A 27,950-nucleotide genomic window follows, 5' to 3' on the forward strand; every position below is an offset into this window, starting at 1 on the left:
TGGGTCTGTTGTCCAGGCTGACCTTGAACTCTAAAGTGTTGGGATTAAAAGCCATACCCAAGTAAAATCCATCCTTTTTAAAATACTGGACTGGCAAGGTAACTGGGCAGGCAAAAGTGTTTGCTACCAAGCCTGATGACATGGGTTCAATCCCTGAGGCCCATGTGGTGGAAAAATATGAAAATTTTAATGGATAACTTGCTTTCCCAAACCAAAATTATTTAATGAGAAGAATGTCCATATTTTATATTTTTCATATCTCTTTAATGTCTGGTTTAAGAGAAGACTGTTGAATTTCCATATCAATTTCTGAATTAACATATAGATAAGTATTTGAAAAAAGGCATTTACCTTTTCAAGATACTTAATCGAAGGTACTATAATACAGTCCTAGGAAAACATTCCACTGACAAAACCAAACTGAAGTTATTCAGATCTTCCAAATGCTGAAACCGTTTGTTATGCAATGAAAAGATTCCCTTCCAACCTAAAGAGATTTAAAAAAAAAAGAAAAGAAAATTCACAATTGCTATTAGTACAAAATCATTAGTGTTGGAAACATGTCAAGCTCATGGTGATGGACAGTTTTCTAAAACTAATTTTTACTTGAAAGCCCAAATTGTATCATTAGCAGTAAATACTGTAAATTGTTTTCCTTTAAGCCATAGGCTTACTTTGCTCATTTTTTAAAACATCTGCCAGACACTGAATCAAAATAACCATAATTTCTGTCATTCTTTCAAGTGAAAATGGTGTTTCTTGAAAAAATGGTTAGTTCAATTCACAACCTAATTGTCCAAGTACTTTTTCTACATCTGATTATAGAAGTTGATATTGCTGCAGGAGTCATTTATGTATACTCCTGTCTTGTCACCTAATTTAAAAGAAAAAGTCAATATTTAATTGATACTCTGCATGTGTATTTTTACTTGTTTATTTATTGAGGCAGGTCTCTCACTGTGTAGTCTTGGCTGGCTTATAACTTGTGTAACAGTCAATAACCTGGAACTCACTATGTAGACCAGGCTGACTTCACAGTCCAAGTACAGAGCTCAAAGGTGTGCACCTCCATGCCCGGCAGTGAGGCGTATGGGTGCACGTATGTCTGTGCACTGTGCATGTCTGGTGCTTTGGAAGGCCAGAAGCGGGTGTGTGATCCTCTGGGCTGGAGTAACAGATGGTTGTGAGCAGCTGTGTAGGTGCTGAGACTTGAACCCAATTTCTCTGGAAGTGCAGCTAGAGTTCTTAACTGCTTAGTCATCTATCCAGCCCCAAGGACACATTCTTTGGTAATTTGGCCTAACTGAAATACAATGATACTGTCACAGCATAATGCTGGTTTATCTTAATTTATGCTAGAACACTGGCAGTTTTAACCCCTTTACATCAGTGCAATGTTAGCATGTATATGTACACCCATACATCAACACACATATTATTAATTTTTTTTCCAGGAAGATAGTTTGACCTTGAAAATTGTTTTTAAAATATCTCACCAAGCTTGGTGGCCCATGCATTTTATCCCAGCACTTGAGGCAGAGGCAAGTGGGTCTCTTGAGTTGGAAGTCTGAGGACCCTTGGCCCCATGAACCACACTTTATAGTTTATTAATGTTGCTTTTTTTTTACAGATAACTGTCACTTATAATTGCTACAGACTCTTATGAAAAATGATATTTACCTTTATTTTGTATGAGTTAGTACATGTATGCAAGAATGCATTGTTTGCCATAGCAGACATGTAAGGTCAGTGAAAGAGTTGATTCTATCTTTCTACCATGTAGGTTTGAAGAATCAGACTCAGATCATCAGGCTGTTTTGGTTTTTTGCTAAACAAGGTTTCTCTGTATAGCCCTGGCTGTCCTGGAACTCTCTCTATAGACCAGGCTAACCTACAACTCAAAGATCCACACCTGCTTCTTCGACAGCATACTGGGATTAAAGTCACCAGTGCAAGGCTTGATGCTTTATTTTAGATTTTGTTGCTGCTTTCTCACAATATTGTAAGTTTAACCAGAAAACAGTTTGTATTTTATTTCATGTAGATCAGTGTTTTGCCTGTAGATGGCCCTATCTTGTTACTATCTGTCCTGCCTCTAACCACTTTTAGCTTTTGGTAGTACAGAAAAAGAAGCAAAATGTTAATCTAATATTTCTACATAGATCATACCATATTATGGAAACCCAAGTGTTTTTTGACTGTCTACTGTGGTCTTTTTGATGATGTTAAAATTGAAAGTTGACCGATGGATTCAAACAGAAGGAGCTGATTTTAGATTATGTAGTTGTTTTAGGGAACTGACCCAGCTCAAAATATTTGAAGCATAATGAATGGGAAATCTTGTTCTTATAATCAGATAAATCCAAAGCAACAGCTGGCAATTTGATTAGAGTCATAGTCTAGGGATGACTGCTGATATAAGTAGCAGTGTGGACATAACCTTGAAAACATTTTCTTCCTGTAAGAAGTCAATTTAAAAAAACAAAACACAATCCCATTTACACATAGAAATGTATGACAAAGCACTCTACATGCAATACACTCGATTTGGGGCATTTTCCCCAAATTGGAGGGGGGAATTTTTAGTGAATCTCTCAAGCACTTTTTTAGTAGCTATCAGCTAGGTGTCCTCTAAATCAGTTTCCGAAGCTGTCTAGGGTTTAGTCCCACAAGATTGCTCACCACTTTTCATACGCTGTTTGCAGGCACAGGTTGCAGCTAGCTGTAAATCCAGACTACCTCCCCTCTGGTTGAATAACTTTAGTAGCACTCATTGTTCAGGGAAGCAATTACAAATACTAAGAGACTACAGTTGAACAGCCAAATAGAAGAGTTGTATGGGAAGGGCCACGTAACTCCCGTGACATTTCCCAGTGTGCTGTCCTCTGGGCACTGCTATACATTCAGCTCCAAAAACATATCAGATAGTTGTTGTTAGGGTGGGGGTTGTTTTATAGGCACCACTTACATAGGTTCGTGGTTGGTAATTGTTTCAGTATTCTCTCTTGCCCAGAGGTTGGGAGCTAAAGATGAAAAAGGCTTTGCCCTGTGACTGAGACAAAGATACATACATACATACATACATACATACATACATACATACATACATAGGCTCTGGGTTTAACAGTTCTGCAGATAATAGTAATGATAAAGTTCAACCCCAGATCTCCAATTATACTCACTAAAGGGCTCCCCAGACACTGTCATCAAATCATTCTAATGACATTCCTTTTTTTTTTTTTCTTGTTTGTTTGGATTTTGTTGTTTTGAGACAAGGTCTCTCTGTGTGTAGCCTTTGCTGTCCTGGAACTGCTATGTAGACCAGGCTGACCTTGAATTCATAAAGATCCTCTTGCTGTTTAAAAGACCTGTGCCACCAGACCTGGATAACATTCTTTTTGAGCAGTCTCCCTTTGTAGCCCAGGCCAGCCTCTAGTTTATAAACTTATGATGCTCCTACCCCAGCTTCCCAGTTGCTGAGTTATAGGTGTGATAAATGCCAGCATGCCTGGCTTCTAAAGACACTATTATCCATATTCAAAGATTTTGGAAGATGTGTTGGGGGTACACTACTAGATACTTCATAATATCATAGTGTTAAATAAACATCTGGAATAAGTAACTCAATGGAGACAAAGTAATTACTGGTTAAGAGTTAGGATGGAAAAATGCTTTAATTGTAGGGCTGTTGTTTGTGTTGGTGGTGAAAGTCACTTGGAGTTACAGGGTAGCAGTCATTATAAAAACTCACTGGATTGTATTTAGGTAAGTAAACTGTATGGTATGTGAGTTATATTTCAGTGGTAGTAGTATGTTAACAACAAAGGTTAGTTAAGAGAATTCTTTGGGACCATGACCATTTCCACGACCCAATAGTCACAGCTAATTTGTGCAAGCAGCTCTTTGTCACCAACTTTTACTTCTACTTCCCTTTAATGCCATGCATTTGTTCTGCAGATGTTTATTCGCATTTGTGTCTGAGAGCAAAGCAATGAACATGGTAGGCTGAATTCCTATTCTACCAGGTCAAGAGCTCTCAGAGCCTGGCCTTAGGCTGACCATGTGGCAGAATGTAACTGTTGTGAGCTAAAGTTATACCTGCTTTATGCCATTAACAGACCTTCAGTTTGAAGGGAAAGGCAATCCTAAGTGTTTTCTATTGGTTACTTCTTCCCCTGAGTAGAAATGCCGGATCTCTAGAGTTAGAAGACTTAGGATTGCATCTCATTAGAAGTTTACAGAAGTTGAATGTTTTTGGCCTTAACTTCTGCATCTAAAAAATTAAAATCCCACTTTTGTGAGTACTTGTTTTGAATTACGCTTTTAGCAATAACAGGGAGCCGTCCTTTATTTAGATTAGGATTAAGTAGGGTAGGCTATTAGGAAAGTTACCAGGCCAGTTTTCACCTTATCTATAATACCAAAGGTATGATTGTGTTTGTGAAAATTTGTGGATTTTTACCATACAGCTTGCCAACTGACGAGTGAGCTACTTGTTTCTCCCGCTAGCTACTATCTTAGTCTTGGTATTAAGTTAATATGTGTTAAGTTACTGAAGATAATTTACCTGAGCTTATAAACAGCCCAAGCTAAAGCAGACCAACCAACCTACATTGTCTTCTTTGAGCCGCTGGGTGCTTTTCTCCTAGTTCCCTGCCAGTTAGTTCTACAGGGAGCATCTCACATAAGGAACCTTCAGAAAGCATCAGGAGAGAGCAGTTTCTTTCAGAAAGTGTTGCTCCTGTAGCTGTGTTTCATTCTTTTCTTGTTTATTTGCTACAACTGTGTTACAGTGTTGCAGATCATCATTAGCTCTTTTCAGAGGGTCGCTTGTTTTGAGATTGCCACTCCAGTTACAAAAATAGCCAGGGTAAAAAAATCAGGCTGGAGAGATGAGTCAGCAGTTAAGAGCACTGGCTGCTTGTTATTCCAGAGGACCTGAATTCAAGTCCCAGCACTTGGCAGCTCACAATTGCCTGTAGCTCAACTTGCAGTGGATCTGACACCCTCATACAGACATACATGCAGGCAAAACACCAATGTACATAAATAAGAAAATTGTTTAAATAAAGTAAATCCAGGCTGAGGAGTACTCAGTGGTGAATGCTTGCCTAGCTTGTTTTAAGTGTCAACCTTGAAACCCAGGACAAAAGGCTGAGGTGCCTACTTAACATATCAAAGCAAACCAGGCTGCCCTGTCTGGCTCCCAGAATCCCTCAGCCCCTACCTGTTACAGGGTATGCCTAACACACCCTGGCCTCTACCCTGAACTCTGCAGCACAGTAGCTGGGCTGCTCTTCCCTATACACTCCAGACATTTTAGTTTCCTGTCCCTTTTGGACCCTTGGCCTCCTGGCTGCTCTTCCTGCCCCCCCCCCCATACACATGCACACACATGTGGCCCAGCTCAGTTCGGTCATGTCCACTCTGGACTCCTAGATGTCCTGGCCTCTGACTATGGTCTCCCACACATCTGTAATAAACTTTGTCCTTCACCATACCTAGGGGCAGTCATGTCTCTTCCTTTTTATTTGAGTTTCTCATTCATTTGATGCTGTAACTTGGGAAGGCAAGAAGTGATGGTGCAAAGCTTTTCAGGCTTAAATGGGAACTGGGGAGATGGGGGGGGTGAGCAGGCACTGAGGGAGGGCAGGGGCTAGCATTGACCTTGACTAGTTAATAGGCATCAGTCAATGTAAATGAAAGGGCCACAAGTTCCTCTTGCCATAGGTAAGAGTGACTTCTTTTTTAGCAAGCAGGAACTTTCTTCAAGCCCCTGAGGGAATGGGAGCTTTTCTCTAAATGCCTGACCTTGGGGAAAGGGCATTCTTGGAGGACCAGGCACACCATTATAGAATATTGTAAGGTTTGTAAGATTTTTTTGTTGTTGTTGGTTGTTGTTGTTGTTGTTTTGGTATGGCTCAGTTTATCATAGTCACAATCTCAATATTTTAAATTTTCTCTGATTGTCTTCTATGTATAAACTTGAAAGTATGTCTCATTGTGGTAAAATGTCTTGTGTGTGTGTGTGTGTACAAACACGTCCGTCCATCTATCCATCTGTCCATCCATCCAGTCTTCTGGCTAGAGGGAAGAAGCCCCTCTTCCAGTCTTTTTGTACTGAAGAATCAAGATCAAGTGAGCTTTTGCCTTTCTGTTCCACAGAAGGTTTCTGTCCTCTCTAAGCTGGCCTTTTAACCCAAAATTATTTCCCAAGCTTCTACTATGATGCAAAGGTGTGTGCTTTTGAGTCTACTGCCTTTTCTACAATGTGGTTATCAGTACAGATTACAAACAGTGGGAGTGCTAACATTTAAATTTTCAAGCAGTTTGGTGTTAAACATTTAGTAAAGATGTAAGACATGCATCTTAAATCAGCTTTTGTTAATCTGAATAGACCTTTATGTAAAATTTTATCATATACAGTATATTCTAAACCAGAATATATATAGTATGTTGTAGAAAATATTAGGGTCCTAGGTTTCATACCCAGCAGTACAAAACAAAGCGTGCTCCCCTGCAGTAATAGCTTCCTGTGTGCCACATTCATTAGCTGCAGTTGAGACTTTCAAGTCCTTCAGATTTGATCGTCTGGCTCTTAGACACCTGTAGTACTCTTCTTTGGACCCTTCATGCAGGCTCTTCTGACTGTCAGAGTGTCTTTCCCACTTTCTCAAACTCCTGTGCTTAAAGTTACAGGAATCTGTGTACTTAGTCATGACCCCTTCCCCCAAAACACTGTAAAGCTTCTGAATATTGTGGAGTTCACTGTTTTACCTATACCACCCTTGGACTTTTGAGATCAAGTGATCCTCCTCCCCCTCAGCCTCTTGAGTTGCCAAGACTTTAGACATGTATTACTGAGCCTGCCATATAATTGACACTAAATAAAGGAAGTACTTTAGGGAACGTATTCATTCATTTTTGAGATAGGGCTTCACTAAGTTACCCAGGGTAGCTTTGAATATGAAACTACCTTGCCTTAGCCTCCTAAATACCTGAATTATAGTTATATGTCACCATGCCTGAATGAAAAAATTTTAAGAGAGAAAATGAAAATGTGAGTGTGCTCTAGAAGTTAAGGGACAGTGCTGTGCAGACTGTCCCAGGCTGGTGTGTTGAGTGCCTTTGCCTATTGAGCCGCCCCATCTTCACCAGCGCAGTTGATGTAATTATGCTCCTTTGAGACCCCCCCCCCCAAGGCTCCATAGTCCTGTGCTGTCTCATCCACTGTTCTTCAGTCTTCCATGTTTTAGGGTCCCTAGTGCCTACTTGTACCATAGGTGATTTCATCAGGCATCTGGTCTTGCAGTTTTTGTAATGGTATCCTCCCCTCCTCCCTTTCTTGGGTTTGTTTGGTTTTTTTACTTTCAGATTTTGAGACATGGTCTCACTATAGTGGCCTGGGCTGACTTGGAATTCATCGTCCTACCTCAGCCTTCTGAGTGCTGGGAATGCAGGCAGGAACCTTTAGGCCTGGCTAGTTTAGTCCCAACTTGATTGAAGTCCAGATTCATTTGACTATTTTGCCATGTTGTTCTTATACATTGTAAGCATTTTAAAATTAAGTGACATAACCCATCCGCTCCCTGGACCTACCTGATAATCCTTCAAACTGCCCTATCTCAGTGAAAGACACTTCTGTCCTTCAGTCGTGTGAGCCAAAAACCTTAGCGTCTTCATCTCATAACATTCGTGTTCTCTTCAGTATAATAAATTGTGTAGGGTTAAATCACACACACACACACACACACACACACACACACACACACACACACTCTTTAGATCTTTGATCCTGCTCCAGTCTCTTCCATAAAATGCTACAGTTACAACATGGAAGCTTGGGAGATATTTTTTTTCCTTTTTTTTTTTTTTTTTTTTTTTCAAAACAGGGTTTCTCTGTAGCCCTAGCTGTCCTAGAACTTGCTCTGTAGAACAGGCTGGCTTACAGAGCTCCACCTGCCTCTGCCTCCTCGGTGCTAGCCTCTGACCTACAAGTTGCTAATATCATGTTTGTTTGGTTTTGCTTCATTATCTTCCTTTTACATGCTTCTCTTGGTTTTTATTAAATGTATTGATTCACTTAAAACAAAGGCAGGATATAGAGAAGAGACGCTTTGATGTTTCCCAGTTCTGAATCTGTTAAAGCAATAGATAATGAAAAAATTTTTCTTGGTGAGGGACTTTTGTGGTGGGGTCTTTTTTCCATCTTCTTGGGAAATGCTACGGGGGGGGGGTGTCTCGTGCACTATACCGGAAGATTGCAGTTTGATTTTTTACAAAGTTGCCAAAGCAGTCCTTACATAATAGTGTACAAAAATCAAAGCTCTGAAGGTTACTTGTTGGGCTGCTCCCACAAGAGTAGACGAGAGGACAGAGGTGGAAGAGCCAGCCGAGAGGTCAGGAGAGACGGCCCAGTGCTGAGAGCACTTGCTCACTCACTCTCAGAGAACTCGGGCCCTATCCTGGCACCTGCGTGGCCCTCACAGCTGCCTTTCGTGATTCTGCCTCCCTGGGCTACACACACACACACACACACACACACACACACACACACACACCACAGGCGGTGCACATATGCACTCATATTCTCAGCAACCACATGGCTCACAACCATCTACAATTCAATCTGGTGTCCTCATCTGGCACGTAGGCAGAACACTGTATATGTAATAAATAAATAAATCTTTTTAAAAAAAGAGCAAGAAAGAGAACATGTTAGAAGGCATTTTGCAGTGGTCTCAGAGAGGATGACAAATTGGGTCAGAAGAATTACAGAGGAGATAATAAACTAAGATTTTGGATAAATGAATGAATGTGTGATATATGAAAACATGGCCTCAGGGTTTGTATCTGTGCAGATGGAAAGATGGATCAACCGTTTTTTAAGATGGAGCTGCAGTATGTTTGTGAAAGATCAGAAAATGCAGTCTTGGGTGAAAGTTTGGGGAAGTTTAGTATATAGGCCGGTGGAAACAAGAAGTTTATTATTGTTATTATTTTTTGTAGACTATGAGAAGACAAAGAAATGAAGTTGTAGTTGAATTAAGGAAGGTAAGTATGGTTTACTATTGGTATTATAAGGAATAATTCTGATAACAGCATATAGAAAACATTAAGAATTAAATATTTGGTAAAATAAATATTTTATATATTTAATATGTAAATAATATACTATAAAATGCTACCTCTTGCATAATGAAATTGTATTTATTGAATATAATTATGCTTTTTCAGTCTCAAGTGCTCAGCATTTCTGTTTTGGTTTTTCGAGACAGTGTTACTCTGAGCTTTGGAGCCTGTCCTGGAACTCTCTTTGTAGACCAGGCTGGCTTCGAACTCACTGAGATCCACCTGCTTCTGCTTCTCTAGTGTTGGGATTAAAGGCATGTGCCACCGATGCTTGCCTTTTTAAATTTTTTTTCCTCTAAGTCTAGAAAGCTATTGAAATTAGCAAGATGCAATTTGCCCGCTTTCCACTAATAGATAGGAGCAAGTTTACTTTTTGTAACTTTTAATGATTTATGTAAAGTCTAAACCATAGAGATACTCTTGATCTAAATAGTTCTGCTATTAATAGGTAGTAGTTCTACCTTGATAATTTGTTGCGTATTAATATTATCAACTTCAAATATTAAAATAGCTAGAGTTGAGAATATAATTTTTGATTTGCCCTAAACATTTAATGTAAAATTGAAATGGTCCTTGATTTTTTATTAATTTTTACCAAATTTTGAGCTGCCCAGCTTTTGCTTTTAGATAATAGTCACTTCCAGATGATGTGTAAAATGGTTTACTACTTTTGAGTCTGGGGGGGGCATTTAAACGGTACACTAGCCATTTTAGTAAAACTATTTTCTTTGGTTTTTACAATAGTTCACAGTTCATTAGAAATGAATGGTATTTGTGATTTGGGACTCAAATTAGCTTACTTTGCAATTTCATTTAATTTTTTGCATTTGCTTTTACATTTAAAAGGTACTTCATTATTTTAGTTTGTAGGCACAGAATTGCTTAACTTTTATGAAAATAACTTTTTCTTTTGCTTATCTGAAATTGTTTCACTTTTTTCTTAAAGAATAAAAGAGATGAACATCTCTTAAAGAGAAGGAATGTACCACATGAAGATATCTGTGAAGATTCTGATATAGATGGTGATTTTAGAGTGGTAAGTTATTCTGATTTTCTAAGACTTCCAGTAGAAGATTTTTATGAATGTAGCATTTAAAGATGACCTTTTAACTTTGTTTTCTCTTCAACTTCTTGTCAGCAAAATACCTCTCTAGAAGCTATTGTTCAAGTAAGTTGGGTTTTATTTACCTTTATACTTTCTGAACTAAACAACTAATTACTGTGTATTCATGTGATAAATTGTTTTACTTTTTTTATAGAATGCTTCAAGTGATAACCAAGGAATTCAATTAAGTGCAGTTCAAGCTGCTAGGTGAGTTAAATGATCAGATTCAAATTCTTCAGGCCCTATTTTAGGTAGCTAAGTGCTTCTATTAGCGTTTGCATTAGTCAAAACTGTAAATTGAGTTATAAGCATAATATAACATGTATAGCAAGTATACACTAAGTATATATTGCTGCATATACACTAGTATTTCTAAGCCAGAAATGCCAAGTTTTTTGTAAAACATTTCAGTTGTGAAACCTGTGTTGTCATATTTTTAGGAAAAAGCCAGAAAAACTTAGTGAGGAGCTGAGGAGGTAGCTCCACCTGGAAAGTGCTTGCTGTGCAAGCTCGAGGACCCAAGTTCAGTCCCCAGAACCCATGTAAAAAGCTGAACATGTAGTGCTGGCCTGTAATCCTAGCACTGGAAATGGAGAATAGACCTATGCTTGGGGCTCCCCTGGCCAGGCAACATAGCTAACTTGGTGAGCCCTGGGCCAGTGAGAAACTCTATCTCAAAACAAGGTGGGTAGCTCCTGAGGAATGGATTCTAAGGTGACCTCTGGCTTTCACATACAAGTGCATGCACACATACATGAACACACACATACACACATATACCCAATGTATTATTGGGAAAGATCTTTGAATTAACTAGGGTGTTGAAGACGATATGGTTGTATTATAATACAGTGGTTGCTTTACATATTTATAAATATAAAAGTATTGTTCATACAAAAATATTTAAACAAGATATGGTTGTAGTTGATAAGATTTCAGAATGCAAAAAAATTTCAGATTTGTATAATATCTTACCAAATGTGTGAATCTTTTATATTTTATTACATGTCCTACTTATGTGTATTCAGATAGGGAAAATGTAGCACTATATTATTGTATCCCATAAGCTAAAGAGCTACTTAGAATTTGGTATAAGAGAGATTATGTTTTGAACCAGTAAATTCATGTTTGTGAGAAAGATGATTAAGATGTGAATTGTGTGGGTTCCAGGGAAATCCTGAGACATTTTCACAGATATGTAAGAACAAACTGATTTTAAGATAATTTTAGGATTTATTGAACAATGTTCATGCGAAAAGAACTACAGGTAAAACTATTGAAGCCTTAATACAAACAAAGACACTGGCACCAAAGTGATTCATACTTCATTTTGTAGGTGTTGTACTCTTTATTATCACCTAAGAAAAGCAGGGTCTAGAGATATGGCTTAGTGGTTAAAAACATTTTCTGTTCTTGCAGAAGACCTGGTTCAGTTCCCAGCACCCACAGCTCACATGGCAGTTGACACCTGTCCACCACTCCAATTTTAGAGAACCTGATACCTTTTGACCTCTTTAGGTATGAGGCATACATGGATGCACAGACACACATGCAAGCAAAAATCTCAGATACATAAAATAAGTGAATCTTTTAGGAAATGAAGATAAAAGCCTGATTTTATTTACTCTTGTGCTAAACACTGCCATGAGTTATGAATTATTGTGAAAATACTATGCAATAGTATTTTCTTGATTTTAATAGAATATTTTTATTCTTTATTGGAAAATTTCTTGCATGCATACCATGTAATTTTTTTTTATTTGTTTTATGAGACAGGGTTTCTCTGTATTGTTTTTGAGGCTGTTGGTCCAGCCCTGCCTCGAACTCACAGAGATCCGCCTGCCTCTGCCTCCCGAGTGCTGGGATTAAAGGCGTGCGCCACCACCGCCCGGTGCATACCATGTATTTTGACCATATCTACCTCTCACTTCTCTAACTTCCCTGACCTCCTCCTCCCTAACAGATCCCCTTTCTGACTTCATGTCTTCCCTTTTAAAGATTTATTTATTTATTACATATACAGTGTTCTGCCTGTATGCCAGAAGAGGACACCGGATTGAATTGTAGATGGTTGTGAGCCACCATGTGGTTGCTGGGAATTGAACTCGGGACCCCTGGAAGAGCAGTCAGTGCTCTTAACCTCTGAGCCATCTCTCCAGCCCATGTCTTCCCTTTTAAAGAGCTCCTTTAACCTACTGAGTCTAATTAGTCTCCCCATCCACTGGGACTTGGGCAAACTACCAATGGCCTCGTCTCCAAAGAGAAACGACTGCCTATCAGTAGCCATCAACTGCCAAAGCTCCTTGGCTAGGAGGCCTTGTGAATGCCTCCCTTATCCATGCTGGAAAGCTTGGTCTTGTGATGGTAACCATACCTGTTGTGAGTTCTTAAATGTCATGGCCATGTCATGTCCTGAAGATAGTACTCACAGCACTGTTGTCAGTCCTCCAGCTCTTACATACTTTCTTTGTCTGCTTTTGTGATGTGCACTGACACTTTGAGAGAGAGCATGTTGGTAAAGATGTTCCTAACAACTCAACAGTTACTTACTCTCAATGCTTTGTTCAGTTATATAGGTCTCTATATTAACCGTTTACAAAAATACTTCTGACCAAGCACAAATCTATGGGTATAAACGTGAATATTTGTAAAGTAGCTTGGGAACATGATGATTTAGATGAACTACAATTGTAAGTTTACCCCTAAGCACTATGGATTTGTGGTACCTGGTATGAATCTCTTCTGTGGAACTGGACTCAAATCCAATGAGAAAACAGTTGGTAGCCCTTGTTAGCAATCAGGCTGCCATTGCACGAGTGGGTGCATTTTTCTTGGCATTGTTCCACACTGATTCAGCACTGATTACAGCCATTGGTGTCTGTCTTCCCCACCCTGCCCAACCCCCATCCCACTAGCCTACATTGTCCTTGTCACACTATGGGACTAGCTGGTGCAGAGCAAGTCTCTGGGTCAGTTCCAGATTGACTTCCCTATGTCCTACCAGCAAGGCACAATTTCCTCCTAAAGAAGTTTAGGCTCTGGCCTGAAGATATGTAGCTCAGTAGTAGAATGCTTACCTGGTATGTGAGATTTGTAGCCAGCTCTGTATAAAACTGGTATATTTTCACATACCTGTAATCACAGTTCTTGGGAAGTAGAAGCAGGAGGACCAGAAATATATGATCATCCTTAGCCATGTGGGAAGTTTGAAGCTAGCCTTGTATATATGAGAACCTGTCTTGAGGGGGGCGGGAACCAATAGTAGCAATTGTTTAGAATTTAATAGGGAACGCAGAGCTGCTTAAAAGTACTGGCAGAATACTGTATACGTAATAAATAGTGACACCCAGCAGCAAGTGTGGGACTGTACTGTACATGAGAGGTGGTACGGAACCTGAAGTCAATAGATGGCCAGCCATTCCTGTTGAGGAGAGTAGGATGCAAAGTGCCTGGAGAGGAGATCACAGTGGCACCAGGCGTCAGTTAGGTAAGGCGCAGTCACCTTATGGAGAGGTTGAAAGGTTAAGACAAGGAGGTTTACATTCATAAGATAATAAATAAATAACTGTCCCTTACATAGGGACAGTTTATACAAGATGATGTTCTGATAAGACTTTCTTAAACCTTTTCTTTATATAGTTGTACATCAAATTCCAATAAGATTTATGTTAGTTATTGTTGTTGGACTTCCATGATATTTTATAGTGTATAGAGTGGAATGAATTGAACACTGTGATCAGTTTAAACATACCACCCTTTGTACTCTTATCCTTTGTATGGTCTGGTGTGCATAATTTTAAATATTTTGAAAATGTATTAATTCCTTTTATAGCAAAGTATATGTTATGTTGAAATTTGTCTATCTGTTCTCTGAGCGTAAAAGTAACTCCAAAGTTAGCACATATAAAAACCTCTAGTTGTGCCATACCTTTAACCCCAGCATTCGGAGGCAGAAGCCAGGACCACATAGTAAAACCTGTCTTTAAAAAAATTAGTTGCCTTTTTAGTTGGTATATTCAGAACAGTGGTAAGGGAATAGTGTTGTGTTGATAAAAGTAGCAAGATGTCTACCATATTTTTCTAATTATTGTCCCTTTTGTTAATTTATTAACAATCTTTTCATGATTAAAGAAAATAAATTGCATTACTTGAAGCATAAGAAGTAATTTTCAAAGTGTATGCTTATGCTATCTCCTTCAGATTTACAACAGTACATGTATATTCAATGTGAATTTGAATTTAGTTGTAATAATATATGTCATTAAGTTTTACAAGAGGTATCTATCTTACAGGAAGCTTTTGTCCAGTGATCGAAATCCACCAATTGATGATTTAATAAAATCTGGAATATTGCCTATTTTAGTTCATTGTCTTGAAAGAGATGACAAGTAAGTATATAATTATTTTAAACTAGAATGTGATCTTTTGAAAGGGTAGATTTTCTAGTTTAATCTAGGAAAAAGACTCAAGAGGTAGAGGCCGGAGGGTCAGAAGTTGAAAGTGTTCCTGAGCGATACACAATGAGTTCAGGACAATCTGGACTAGAGACTCTGTCTCAGAAACAAAAACCAAGCATGATGATATATGCTTGTAATCTGAAAACTTTGGAAGTTTCAGTTCAAAGCCAGCCTGGGCTTTGTAGAGAGAGATTTTCTTTAAAAAACAAAAAAGAAAGAAAAGTTTTACAGGATAGAATTGAAAGTTAAAATCAAGGTAAAATCCAAAATCAAATTTAAAAAGTATTTTTAATGTGTGAACTTTCAAAACTGGCAAGGTAAATATTTAAACTCATGAAAATATCGATTTCAGTAAAGATAAAATTAAGACTACTAAGAAGGGCGTTTGGGGACATGTCTAATTTCATAATGAAATGATTGGGTTATGTTTTTAAGGATAGATGGATTAATAAACTTGAGTAACATTTAAATACTGAAGTGAAGAAATGGTTGGTAAACAGTTGGGTGAAGTGAATTGTGTGATTTAAAATCTCCTGTTCTTTGGTAGTCCTTCTTTACAGTTTGAAGCTGCATGGGCTTTGACAAACATTGCATCTGGAACTTCTGAACAGACGCAAGCCGTGGTTCAGTCCAGTAAGTTGTTAGTAGCAAAATTGTGCGGGTTTTTTTTCCTCCTTACTGGTAAAAAGTAACCTGGGATGGCCAGACATTATGGCATATGCTTTCAGTCCCAGGCCTTATTGGCTGACATAGAAGGATCATGAGTTTGAGTCCCCATCTTATAAATAAACAATCTCTAGATCCTCATAAAAGATATATATCTACCTATAAGTCAGGGCGTTGAAACAGCTGCCTTGAGTAGGTTACATTACTCATTTTGTTTATTGACTAAAACCCATTTGCCAAAGTCCTTTTGATTCCTTTCTGTGTGATTTAGAAGAGGTGGGTAGATATATTATCCAACGAGTAAGCATTTCACATCCTGGCATGTGTGATATTAGTTACAAATTACCTTAAATCCTACTAGAACTGGTTTTATGTGTAGAGAGACAGGTTGGGTAGATTTTATTATGGTCCTATCACAGTGTCATGTTGTCTTTCACAATTGTTTTAACCATTTACCTTTTTGTTATGTTTTAAGTTTATTTTATGTACATTGGCTTTTGGCCTGCAGGTATGTCTGTGTGAGGGCACCAGATGCTCTGGAGCAGGAGTTACAGGCAGTGGGTGCTGGGGATTGAGCCCAGGTGCTGTCAAAGAGCAGTCAGTCGTCTCTATGGCTCCACCATCACTCCAGCCCCACACTCACTTGTTGACGTCTGTTACATGGCTCTTACTGACTAGGGAAACCCACTATGTAGGCAGGCTAGCTTTGAACTACTCATCTTCCTGCTTCTAACCTTCATCTGAGTGCTAGAATTACAGGTATTTTTTACTTTGGATTTGCTTATCATTGCTTTCCTGTATAGTATACAAAAATAATAGATGATCACGAGCATGACCGATCAGCATACATATAAACTATGTACTGTTCTTTGCAGTTCTGTCTAAAGATAGGAAGAAAAGCCAGTGCATGTTAGTCTGCTCAGGTTTGTGGAGACCAGTTTCTGTGTTTGCTATCCACTTAAGCAACAGAATCAGGAGCCTAAGGACTCCTGCTAATTTAAATTTCCCCATCTAAAAGTTGTTTAAGCAAGGCAGGCGAGATGGCTCATCAGGGAAAGTACTTGCTGCCAAGACTTATGTCCTGAGTTTACTCCCTGGGACCCTGATGGTAGAAGGAAATAATTGGCATTTGTGAATCATCCTCTGACTTATGCACACCCATATGCACCTCACCAGTACACCCATATACATCCACACATACCACACGTACTCAAGTACAACACACACACTCTCTCTCTCTCTCTCTCTCTCTCTCTCTCTCTCTCTCTCTCTCTCTCTCTCTCTCTGTCTCCTCTCTCTCTCTCTCTGTCTCCTTTTTCTCTCTCTCTGTCTCCTCTCTCTCTTTCTCTCTGTCTCTCTCTCTCTCTCTCTCTCTCTCTCTCTGTCTCCTCTTTCTCTCTCTCTGTCTCCTCTCTCTCTCTCTCTCTCTCTCTCCCCCCCCCCACTCTCTCTCTCTCAGAACTTGCCTAAACAGTCGGGCTTTTTCACTGAGTTTGAAGGTATTACTTACTCTGTCAGGAATTAAATTCTGTCTGAGCTAGCGCCACAGTGCAGTAGTAGAATATGAGGACAGCTTACAGAGCGCCCTGGTTCAGTCTCTGATGCCAAACAAGCAATTCTAATTAAGTCCAAGATTAACTGTGAATGAAATAGGGAGTTTAACTTGGAATTGTTTATATATTAAATTTTACTCTGATGTTTTCCACAAAATTATTTAACAAAGTGATGTTTTAAAATAGTTTTGGTATTTGTATTGTTTTCTTGGAGTCTGAGTCTAAAAAGCATTGAAGGGGCTTTGCTTTCTTTATCTTTAATTGTTGTGTGTTTCTCTCTCTCAGATGCTGTGCCACTCTTCCTGAGGCTTCTCCGTTCATCCCATCAGAATGTCTGCGAGCAGGCAGTGTGGGCCCTGGGAAATATCATAGGTTTGTATAAAACTTAGAACGCTGGCCCAGTGAGTCAGATAAATCACACACTGTCCGGTAAAAATGACTGCTAGTGGTCGAGACGTAATTTCTTGTCATTTCCAGTTCTTGTGAAATTAGCAGAGAAATTTTAATTGCATAACTATATAAATATAAAGCAACAGTAAACAGAAGGAACATATTTGTGACTTAAATTACCATATCTTTTTGTTGGTAGCCAACTCTTATTTAAAGGTTTGTAAGAGACATAAATTATTTGATATTTTTTCCATATCAATGCCCATTTTATTATTAACTTTCTCCATTTAAGAATAATAGACAAGCTGGGCGTTGGTGGCGCACACCTTTAATCCAGCACTTGGAAGGCAGAGGCAGGCGGATCTCTGTGAGTTCGAGGCCAGCCTGGTCTATAGAGCAAGTTCCAGGACAGCCTCCAAAACAATGCAGAGAAACTCTGTCTCACAAAAGGGGGGGGGGGGAATAATAGGCAAAATTTAAACCAATAATTTTTCCCTTTATAACACATTTGAAAGGTCTAAAATTAAACTTTATTTCAATTTAGTAATGTGTAAAATATAGTACTATTATTGTTAAACACACACAGACACATTTGCTGGGATTACAGCTATACATCAACATGTCTGTTTAGTGGACGATATAGTAATCCAAACTTTTTTAAATTCAAAGAACTAATCCCAGCACTCTGGAAGTTGAGGCAGGAGAAATGCTGTGTGTTCAAGGCTAGCCTATACTATATAGCAAGACCCTGTCTGAAAAAAAAAATCAGGGAACCAATAGTAGAAAAGTGGAATCTGAGTTCTAGTGTGTTCCTGCTATAGCTCAAGACCTCAGCTACGGAGGATGGGGTCTTTAAAATCCCTTTTTAGAATTGTTATTACTTTGATTAAGGGCGATTCTGGAGATTGGTGGGGTTTGTTTGTTTGTTTGTTTGTTTTGTTTTTATTTTTATTTATTTATTTAATGTATACTGGTGTTTTGCTTTGCTTGTATATATTCTGTGTGAGGGTGTCGGATACCCTGGAACTGGAGTTACAGACAGTTGTGAGTTGCCATGTGGGTGCTGGGAGTTGAACCCCGGTCCTCTGGAAGAGCAGCCAGTACTTTTAACCGCTGAGCCATCTCTCCAGCCCTCGAGATTGTTTTTAAGTGATGACATTTCAGTTATTTCGTGTGTATGTGTGTTTACATGTGTACTGCAGCATATATTTCCTAGGCTGACCTTGAACTCACTATGTAGCCCAGGTTGCATTGAACTCAGACCAACTCTCCTACCTTAGTCTCTTTAATTCTGGGGTTTACGGGTATGTGTCATCACAATTGGTTGCATGTAAGTATTAGTATTGTTCTGATAGCTCTTTATTGTCCCCGTTTGAGGTCCAACATGAAAATGTTATGATTGGGAATTTTTATGGGCAGTTTGACCTGTAAACTTACTAGTATAGAGCACTCTACCTTTAAACATGATGTTGCACATCTAAGTGCCTCCCTCCTTTGCTCTTAAACCAAGTTTTAGGTATAAAACTGTTAAAGCAATGGTCCTCAGCCTTCCTAATGTTGTAACCCTTTAATACAGTTAGTCACTCATGCTGTGGTGACCCCCAACCATAAAATTACTTCATTTCTACTTTGTAACTGTGATTTTGCTACTGTTACAAATTGGAATGTAAATCTCTGATATGAAGGCTATCTGATAATTGGATCTCCAAAGTGGTTGATACTCACAGGTTAAAGGAACATCATAGTATTTGGGGTTTTATTTGCTTTTAATTCCAGATACATCTTGGAATTAACTCAAATACATCACCAGATATTATCGTGCAAGAAAATTTTTCTTGTGAATTGTTAAGTTTTGCTTTAATAGTGGGTCTCATGTAGCCTAGGCTGACTTTGCACTCATTGTGTAGCTAAAGCTAGCCTTGACTCATTCTTCTGATTCCACCTCCAAAACAGTAGGATTCAGACTTGTGCCACCACACTATACTTCAATATTGGATCATAACTATGAATTCTGCATGTGTTTTCTCAAGTTATTTTGCTGTATCTTGCATTAATTTGAAAGTTTGTTAAACTGGAAGAGTCATTGAGGTAACAGTAACAGATGTCTGCTTAAGGTATATAAAAGAATTCTTGGTCTGCCACACTTGAGGGCATAGGTTCATTCTGTGAGCGAGCAGCTTAAAGACACAGATTTATGTAATAGGAGTGTTTGACTTGCATTGTTTCTCTTGACTCAAAGACCTAGAGTTCCTACTTGTTAAATTTCTAAACCTTTATATAAAACTAAAGTGCCCAGTGCTTTATGTTTTCTGAAAAGACTTACTGTTGATTTATCTTATTAAATTAATCCTTCTACAGGTGATGGGCCCCAGTGTAGAGATTATGTGATAAGTCTTGGAGTTGTAAAACCTCTGCTTTCATTCATAAGTCCGTCTATTCCTATAACATTCTTAAGAAATGTTACTTGGGTTATGGTCAATTTATGTCGTCACAAAGACCCGCCACCACCAATGGAAACGATTCAGGAGGTAAACAAAAGAAAAATACTTAGATACCATTATGTTTTTTTTAATCTGTGTATATTTTGAATTGTACATATTTCTCTCCTCAGATTCTTCCAGCTCTTTGTGTATTAATTCATCACACAGATGTAAATGTGAGTAACTTCTCTTTATATATTTATATATGTATGTATATATACATATGTACTAGTATTGCTGTATGATGTAGGAAAGAATGAAAATAAGGTACTTGTGTTCTCTGATACCTTTACATTTCAAGAATTGAGGTATGTATGTTATATATACATTTACTGTTTCCTATATCATAAACTGTGGGTTCAGTGAAGAATCAAGCCAGTCATAAAGATGCAGTTAGTCATCTCTCACTATCATTACTGATTATTCATGACCTCTATGGTTACCCTATCTAAGAATATATGGTGGTATTTTTTATTTCGAAGTGTAAATTAATATTTAGCTTAAATACAAGAATTTGTATTCATATACATATGCCAGACTATGAAAACTTGTTGCTTTTCAGTTCCGTTTTTTAGTGTTATCTCTCCAGTAACAGCGGAGTCCTTTGGTTAAATTTAAATTTCAGTGTTCTGTTTTTCAAAGATTTGCAGTAACATTTGTAACTATTCGAGTGTAAAACAACTTTGTTATTGTTCTTTCCATTCCTTTGTCCACCTGTAGATGAGATTGTGCCTGTTTTTACTTTTAATGAGTCTTGAACATTCTTTTTAGGGCTGTCTTTCACAAATACTATATATCATTTACTAAATAGTACTTACTATATGTATAACCTTCTTAAATTAGAACTAGTCACTCTTAAATCAGATCTCAAGGAAGCAAGAGAAAATTATCTTACTATAAATTTTGTCAGATACAGACATAGAAGAGCTCTAGTTTGATTTGAAGTAGAATTTGGATCTAGGTACATTAATAACTTGTTATCATTTGGGCCTTTGAATGTATACAGTTTTAATAGATGTCATGACCAAAATACTTTTTTTTGTGTGTGTTTGTCAACAAACTTTAGCCTATGATGAAACTCCAGACAAAAATCCTGATATATTTGCAAATTAAGATTTGCAATTTGCAAATTGTTTTATATGTGCTGATTTCATTTTGCATAAATTCTTTGGTTTTGGTGTTCTGTTTTGTTTTACTTATTGGAACAAGGTCTCACTATTATGGCTCCAGCTGACCTCTCTCAAAATCCTTCTGCCTTAAGCTCCCAGGTGCACCACCATCTCATGCTATTTGCTGACTTCTTTTTCTTGGGGGGGGGGGGACGGCAAAATGCGTGCGTGTGTGTGTGTGTCCTTAGAACTTTCTTGAATGTCCCCACACACACACTCAGTGTGTAACTAGGGTGTTTGCACGCCTGTTCTTCCTTCTTCGTCTCCTCAGAGCTTGGCTATAGGCATGCTCTACCATGCCCAACTGTCTCTTCAATTTCCAAAGGAACTGTGCCAATGCCGTGCTCCCTTTTGTGGCATATTATTGCTTAGGAATTGGGAGGTTTTTAAACTTCTCTGCTTTTTGATACAGAGTTCAAAAAGGTTTAGAGTTCCAGATATAGTTGCTGTTCCTGAATGTGTTTTTGTTTTGGCAAACAATTGTGTTGTTTATATGCTATTTTGGTATCCTTTGGCCACAGTTTGAAGTAGAGTTTTAAATACAAAAAAGGTGATACACCTGACTTTCTGTGTGTCAAAGCGTTGTTATTATTATAAGTTAATCACAAAGCCACTCCATAGTTACAGCTATATGAAATATGTATTTTTAAGATATTACTGTTTTTACATATTTATTACCCTCATCTTAATATGTGGGGAACTTCTAAGAAATTGCCTGTAGTGTTTTCTTGTTGGTGTTTTTGTGGCAATGAGAATTAAACCTGGGACCTAACAAATACTAGACAAATACTTAACCACTATACTATATTTATCTCTAGCCCTCTTTTTACCTTTTGTTTTGAGACAGGATCTAATGTAGTGTCTCGGGTTGTCTTTTAACTCAAGTCAGTAGCCCAGGCTAGCCTTGAACTTGTGATCTTCATGTCTCAGCCTTTGTTTTATTTTTTTCTTAGCATACATCAGTTATGGATAGTATTAGGTTTTATTGTGCCATGTTTATGCTTGTACATAATATGTTTTGATCTCTTCTCTGTCTCTTCCACACACACCACCACACAACACCACTTTTGTCCTGATAATCTCCTTCCTGTTTTGAATTCTATGCCCTTCACCTGTCATGTCTTGTGTGTGTGTGTGTGTGTGTGTGTGTGTGTGTGTGTGTGTGTGTGTGTGTGTGTGTGTGTGTGTGTGTGACCCAGTAAGCTTCATTGGGCTTGCTTACAGGAAGAGCATGCATGAGGGAGTATTTGCAGGGTTAGAAATGCCTTTCTAGTTGCTGTACCACTGAAGAAAATGTCCGTCTTTCTCCTGTTAACCTTTAACTGCTCAAGGGGGTTGGCGGGGTGTATATGCCCCACGAGTCTCTCTCCCTTCTATAACAGGGTATTGGCAGGCCCGGTATTATGCAGATGGTTACAGCTGCTGAGCTCAAGAATAAAGTAGACATGTCATGCTAAGAAATGGGGTCACAAGCCTTACCTTCCACTTCCCAGGCGGCAGCAGTAGTGTGCATACCTGTAGGAACCAATAGTATTAGAGAATTTTTAAAATATATTTGACCTGTCCTAAGTACTATAAACCACTGTGCGTGGTGGATGGGTATGTGTGGTGGATGAGTGTGTATTTTTCTAACCATATACATTAGCTACAATATACTTGGACCTATCATACTGTATTGTGAACATCTGAGAAAAACAGGTTGGGTGGTGTTTTGTTTGTTTGCTTACTTGCTTTGATTGGTTGGTTGGTTGATTTTTCTATTTAATGTGCTTTGTAGTTTGCTGAATTAAGATTCAGTACTGTTCTGAGATTATACATCCTAAGTATAGTTAAAGATACAGAGTAGAGATTGATGTTCTAGAGAGTTGAAGCAAGACGAGAAAGCCCTCAGATTGGTTGTGTGGTTAAAAATTACTAATTAAAATAGCCAAGTGGTGGCACCTACCTTTAATCTCAGCACTTGGGAGACTGGGGCAGATGGATCTCTTAAGTTTGAGTCCAGCCTGGTCTATAGAGCAAGTTCCAAGATAGCTAGAGCTATATAAAGAAACCCTGTTTTGAACTGCCCCACCCACAAAAAAAAAAGAAAAGAATTACTAAAATGAAAAAACATTTAAGATTTGAACTTCTGTTTTACTTATTAGATATTGGTAGACACTGTATGGGCCCTCTCCTACCTTACGGATGCTGGCAATGAACAGATACAGATGGTAATAGACTCCGGAATCGTTCCTCACTTGGTTCCTCTACTCAGCCACCAGGAAGTTAAAGTTCAAGTAAGTTCATTTTCATTAAGATGGGTTTTTCTCACCACTAATTGATTTAAGCATGACATTCAAAGATTACCAGTTTCAAAAATGTAAAGCGTATTATTCACTTAACAATGTAATGTGCCTTTGATGGGGAAAGGTGAGCTAGTTTATCCTAATTTTAAAGTGGAGGAAATGAGAGAAGAGCACTCTGGTTCATTAGGAACCTTCCTTTCCCTGCCAAACAGGGAGACTCTGCTGTGAAGAACTGATTTTTACTCTAGAGAAGCATGTAGCACCTTGGGTGGCATCTGAAACCATTCTTGTTAACAGGTTTGGTTAACACTGATTTACTGATTCTAAGATAAAGGATTTGAAGTGAAATGTGCAGTTTATAAGTAAGGGCTTCCTAATTGTTTCTCTATTATGTTTTTACTTTTAAGGCTTTTCACATACTCTATCTCATGAGGCTCCATATATAACAATCAGGGAAAAGTTGTAGGTGGAGCTGAGGATATAGCTCAGATGAATAGCATAGCACTTGCCTTCCTTGTGCAAAGTTCAGCCTCTAGTGTCTACACACACACACACACACACACACACACACACACACACACACACACACACACACAGATAATCAAACTCCTCTAGTCCCACCCCAGAGATAGTCAAATGCCTCTAGTTCACACAGAGAGAGAGAGAGAGAGAGAGAGAGAGAGAGAGAGAGAGAGAGAGAGAGAGAGAGAGAGTCAAATGTCTCTAGTTCACCACACACAGAGAGATAGATAGTCAAACCCCTTTAGTCCCCACACCCACAGAGAGATAGTCTAGTTTTCACGCGAACACATAGATAGTCAAACCACAATGATGAAGGATACTAAGCAAGCAGACCACCCCCCACATATACCTTTCTAAGGTAAATAGTGAGTTTTAATTTTACATAAAGAAAGCTGTTGGCCTTAGTTATTTTTTTTTCTTGCCCTTAGCTGGACTTTGGAATCAACCACGAAGCTTAAATTTAAAAAAAAATCTTTAAAAATTTCCTTCCTTAGCCTCTAGAGACTGAGTAAAAACCATTGTATTTCCTACAAATTTAAGCCAGCTCTTCAGTGAAACTAGTGTGTAGTTAACAATAGAGCTGCATTGACTTAAAGGTGCAGGCATGAGGACCTGAGTTCAGATCCTCAGCATACACATAAATGTTCATGTGGTTACCTGTGCCTTGGTCCCAGCACTAGGGAGGGGAAAGAGCAAGATCCCCTGTATCGGGGAGCTCTAGGTCCAGTGGGAGTCTCTGGGGAGAAAGTGACAAACAGTAGCGGAAGGAAAACACCGAACATTGCTCTCTCAAGCTTTATGTACTTACATACACAAACTAAATAAAAATAGAAAGGCTTTCTTTTTAATTAAAAACACTTTAAAAAAGGAAGTACCCAAGAAATGTGTGCTTATTGTGAACGTCTGTTATATGTTTATTACTAAGATTTGTATGTGTGTGGTGTATGCACATGTGTATGTGCATCAGGTGTGCACCCAGAAGCCAGGGGAGGACATCCCTACTGTCCTAGGGTTACAGGCGGACACACGACTCAGCTGGCTCTTTAACAAGGGTTCTGGGGATTTGATTTATCGAGAGCTCTCACCTACCCCAGCCCCAAATTTACATTAGATAAGTTTGTTGGTTTTAGTCTATTTTTACTTCATGTTGGGCATAGTTCTGTGATACCAGCACTTTCGAGGTGGAAGATGACACAGCCAGCCTTAGCCACCCCGCACTCACATACCCTCCAAAAAAACCAAGCAGAGTACTTCTTTAGTTTTAATACTGGCCTTAGAATTGTGGCTTGAGAGTATGGGGCTTGGAGTTTTCCTTTTGTCAGTCCTTAGAGAATGTTAATGCTTTATACTTTATCAGGTAACTAACAGACATTTCTTAAACTTTTCAACTTTCATGTCAGAATTCTTGAAAAAAGATAGTGTAACCAGTCCCAATATAGACTTTATCTATATCCCTACCCTGCCTAAAATTTACACATAATTATAATGCCGTGTAGCATATTCTTTATCTATCTACATCTTCAAAAACAGACTTTTTGAAAGGGCTGAGAGCGCTGGCTCTTCGCAGAGGCCTGGTTTGCTTGTGGACACTCATAGCAGCAGCTCACAGTCGTTTGTGGCTCCAGTTCTGGAGGACCCTACACCTTCTGGGCTCTTTAGGTATACATGAAAACGAACCAAAAAATGGGCAAAAGATTTGCAGTTTGCTAAGGAAGACGTCCAAATGGTCAGTGAGCATTGAAGAAATGTGAATTGAATTGGAAGATCATTCACATTCAGAAAGACTGTAGTTAAAATGGCAACAATGCAGAAAAGGGGACTACACTGCTTATGGCAGCACTAGAGTATAGTATCCTTAAAAGTGAAATACAGAAGCCGGGCAGTGGTGGCGCACGCCTTTAATCCCAGCACTCAGGAGGCACAGGCAGGCGGATCTCTGTGAGTTCGAGGCCAGCTCTGGTCTACAGAGCGATTTCCAGGACAGCCCCCTAAACAATACAGAGAAACCCTGTCTTGAAAAACCAAAAAAAAAAAAAGTGAAATACAGAGCTCATTGTGACCTAATATTCCTACTGTTCTGCATATCCAAGATTATGAATATGCATTTGTCCACAAAGAAACTTGAATATAATGTCTGTTACAGCATTATTCATAATAACCCCAAAACAGAAGTAAACTGTTACTAACCACATTACAAATTATTACTTGAGTACCACTAGGTGCCACGACAATTGTTTCTGTTTATATGAAATGTGCAGAGTATACAGATTGATAGATGCGGGGGGGGTTTCCAGGGACCTGGGATTGAGGACAATGTTGATGACAGTTATTGGATACATATCTTCTTTGGGATATAATAAAAATGTTTGTAATTTGATGTTAATGTTGGTTGTGCAGCTTAGAATACTCTAGTAAGTACTAAATTGTCTGTTCTTGAAAGAGCAAGTTTATGTGTTTAAACAGTTGAATCATTTATCTAGCAGGGAGGAAAAATTAACAGGAAATTAAAATACTTCTTTTTCTTTATGGTTGTAATTACTATCTAAAATTGCTCTTTTATTGATATCAATTCTCTTAAAATAACTCAAGCTACATAAGGTCGAGAATTTACGTATTTCATATTTCCACTGTTGTTTCTAGACTACTACTATTGTCCCTCATTTAGAGTAAGTGCTCAAAGGGGATAAGATAGTTGCTGTGGAAGATTAAATAAGGTGTGCGTGAAGGAATGCATCTGTCTCAAGTCGCCTGACACTGGTTGAAAAGAGTACTTAAGCCTGGAATCTCATTGAACCTTCCGTTTCAGACTGCTGCGCTTCGAGCTGTGGGCAACATTGTCACTGGAACTGATGAGCAAACACAAGTCGTTTTAAACTGTGATGCTCTTTCACACTTCCCAGCACTCCTCACCCACCCCAAAGAGAAGATCAACAAAGTAAGCACTTTAAAATAGTAATAAAAGGTACCTTTTGTCTGTGGAATTACGTCCCGAGAAATGTCCTTATAGCATGGACTTTTAATAGATGCTGTTTAAAGGCTCCAAGAGAAAATATCTCACTCTTCATAAGATGCTCATGGGATTCTAGATTCCAACCAAAGCCTTTGATTTAGCAAGTACATGTTCTACCGCTGAGTTATACTATACCATCACCAATAAATTACATTTTAGGCTCTCTTGGAAATGATGAAATAGAGATACTTGGGTGTTGAATGTTGTCATGAGTGGAAATTTTTAGTATGTAGAACAGTTCTCCTAGTTTAATAGTGTGAGTGCATGCATGTGTGTGTGTTTGTGTGTGGTGGCTATGAAAGGGGGCACTGAATGGTGATGCTGATATTGGAGTGCATCTGAGGCTGTTGTAGAAATAATTGGGTTGTTGATTACAATATTGCCGATGATTATAGCCCAAAAACAGCTCACCTAAGTAGCCCAGCACCCTAACGTCTCTAACAGGCTCATTAAATGTCCTGTGATCTGATCCAGAGAGTCTAGTGTTTACAATACTAATTAGTAAATTGGTGAATTTAAGTTTGGTTAATTGTAATAATATCCTCCATAGGATGATAAATGTTTTGTTGTTGTTGTTTATTGCTAACTTGGATTGTAATGATGCATTTATTTTGTTTTAAAGATTTATTTGTTTATTATGAATGTTCTTTCTGAATGTATGCCTGAAGGCCAGAAGAGGGCACTAGATTTCATTACAGATGGTTGCGAGTCACCATATGGTTGCTGGGAATTGAACTTGGGATCTCTGGGAGAGCAGTCAGTGCTCCTAACTTGTGAGCCATCTCTCCAGCCCCTAGTAATGCATTTATTATCTTTGAAGCTTGTGAAACACTTGTGGTCACTATCATCCTAGCAATAGCATAGCATCTTAGGTGTTGAAGGAAGCATTCAAAGGTCATTAAAATAGACTAATCTAGCAAACCAACAACTAGTTCCACATTTAGTTCTTGAGAACTGGTATGATGAATGACTATTATAAATAAGGACACTAAAAGAACTCACTTGCATTTTTGATGGTCTTCATTGTCATGGCTAATTGAGATTTATCTACTGGGATAGATAAGGTAAACTAGGGAGAGTAGAATAAAGTGTGTTATTTGAGAAAAGGGTGCTGAATCTCATTTGCAATAGTTTTAGGATTCATAGTTTATTACATCTTCCTTGTGTTTGTTCAGCCAAAC

At 38.5% G+C, this 27,950-nt stretch overlaps 1 protein-coding gene and 1 non-coding gene across 3 annotated transcripts in view; both read left to right on the forward strand.

The window, feature by feature from the left end:
• The window catches only part of Kpna4 (karyopherin subunit alpha 4), a 50,492-nt gene that overhangs the window by 7,503 nt on the left and 15,039 nt on the right, over positions 1-27,950 (forward strand). For both annotated transcript variants that reach the window (XM_040752652.1, XM_040752653.1), the window contains exons 2-12: positions 9,010-9,054; positions 10,079-10,168; positions 10,271-10,300; positions 10,392-10,444; positions 14,530-14,625; positions 15,242-15,327; positions 17,199-17,285; positions 19,662-19,831; positions 19,915-19,959; positions 23,097-23,228; positions 26,566-26,694. In XM_040752652.1, coding sequence (XP_040608586.1) covers positions 9,010-9,054; positions 10,079-10,168; positions 10,271-10,300; positions 10,392-10,444; positions 14,530-14,625; positions 15,242-15,327; positions 17,199-17,285; positions 19,662-19,831; positions 19,915-19,959; positions 23,097-23,228; positions 26,566-26,694 — 963 coding nt within the window. The remainder of the gene's footprint in view (positions 1-9,009; positions 9,055-10,078; positions 10,169-10,270; positions 10,301-10,391; positions 10,445-14,529; positions 14,626-15,241; positions 15,328-17,198; positions 17,286-19,661; positions 19,832-19,914; positions 19,960-23,096; positions 23,229-26,565; positions 26,695-27,950) is intronic.
• On the forward strand, positions 26,936-27,243 carry LOC121142523. The gene has a single exon (XR_005879565.1).

This window comes from Mesocricetus auratus, unplaced genomic scaffold (assembly GCF_017639785.1).
Source record: "Mesocricetus auratus isolate SY011 unplaced genomic scaffold, BCM_Maur_2.0 Super-Scaffold_100009, whole genome shotgun sequence".
NCBI classification, from domain to species: Eukaryota; Metazoa; Chordata; class Mammalia; order Rodentia; family Cricetidae; genus Mesocricetus; species Mesocricetus auratus.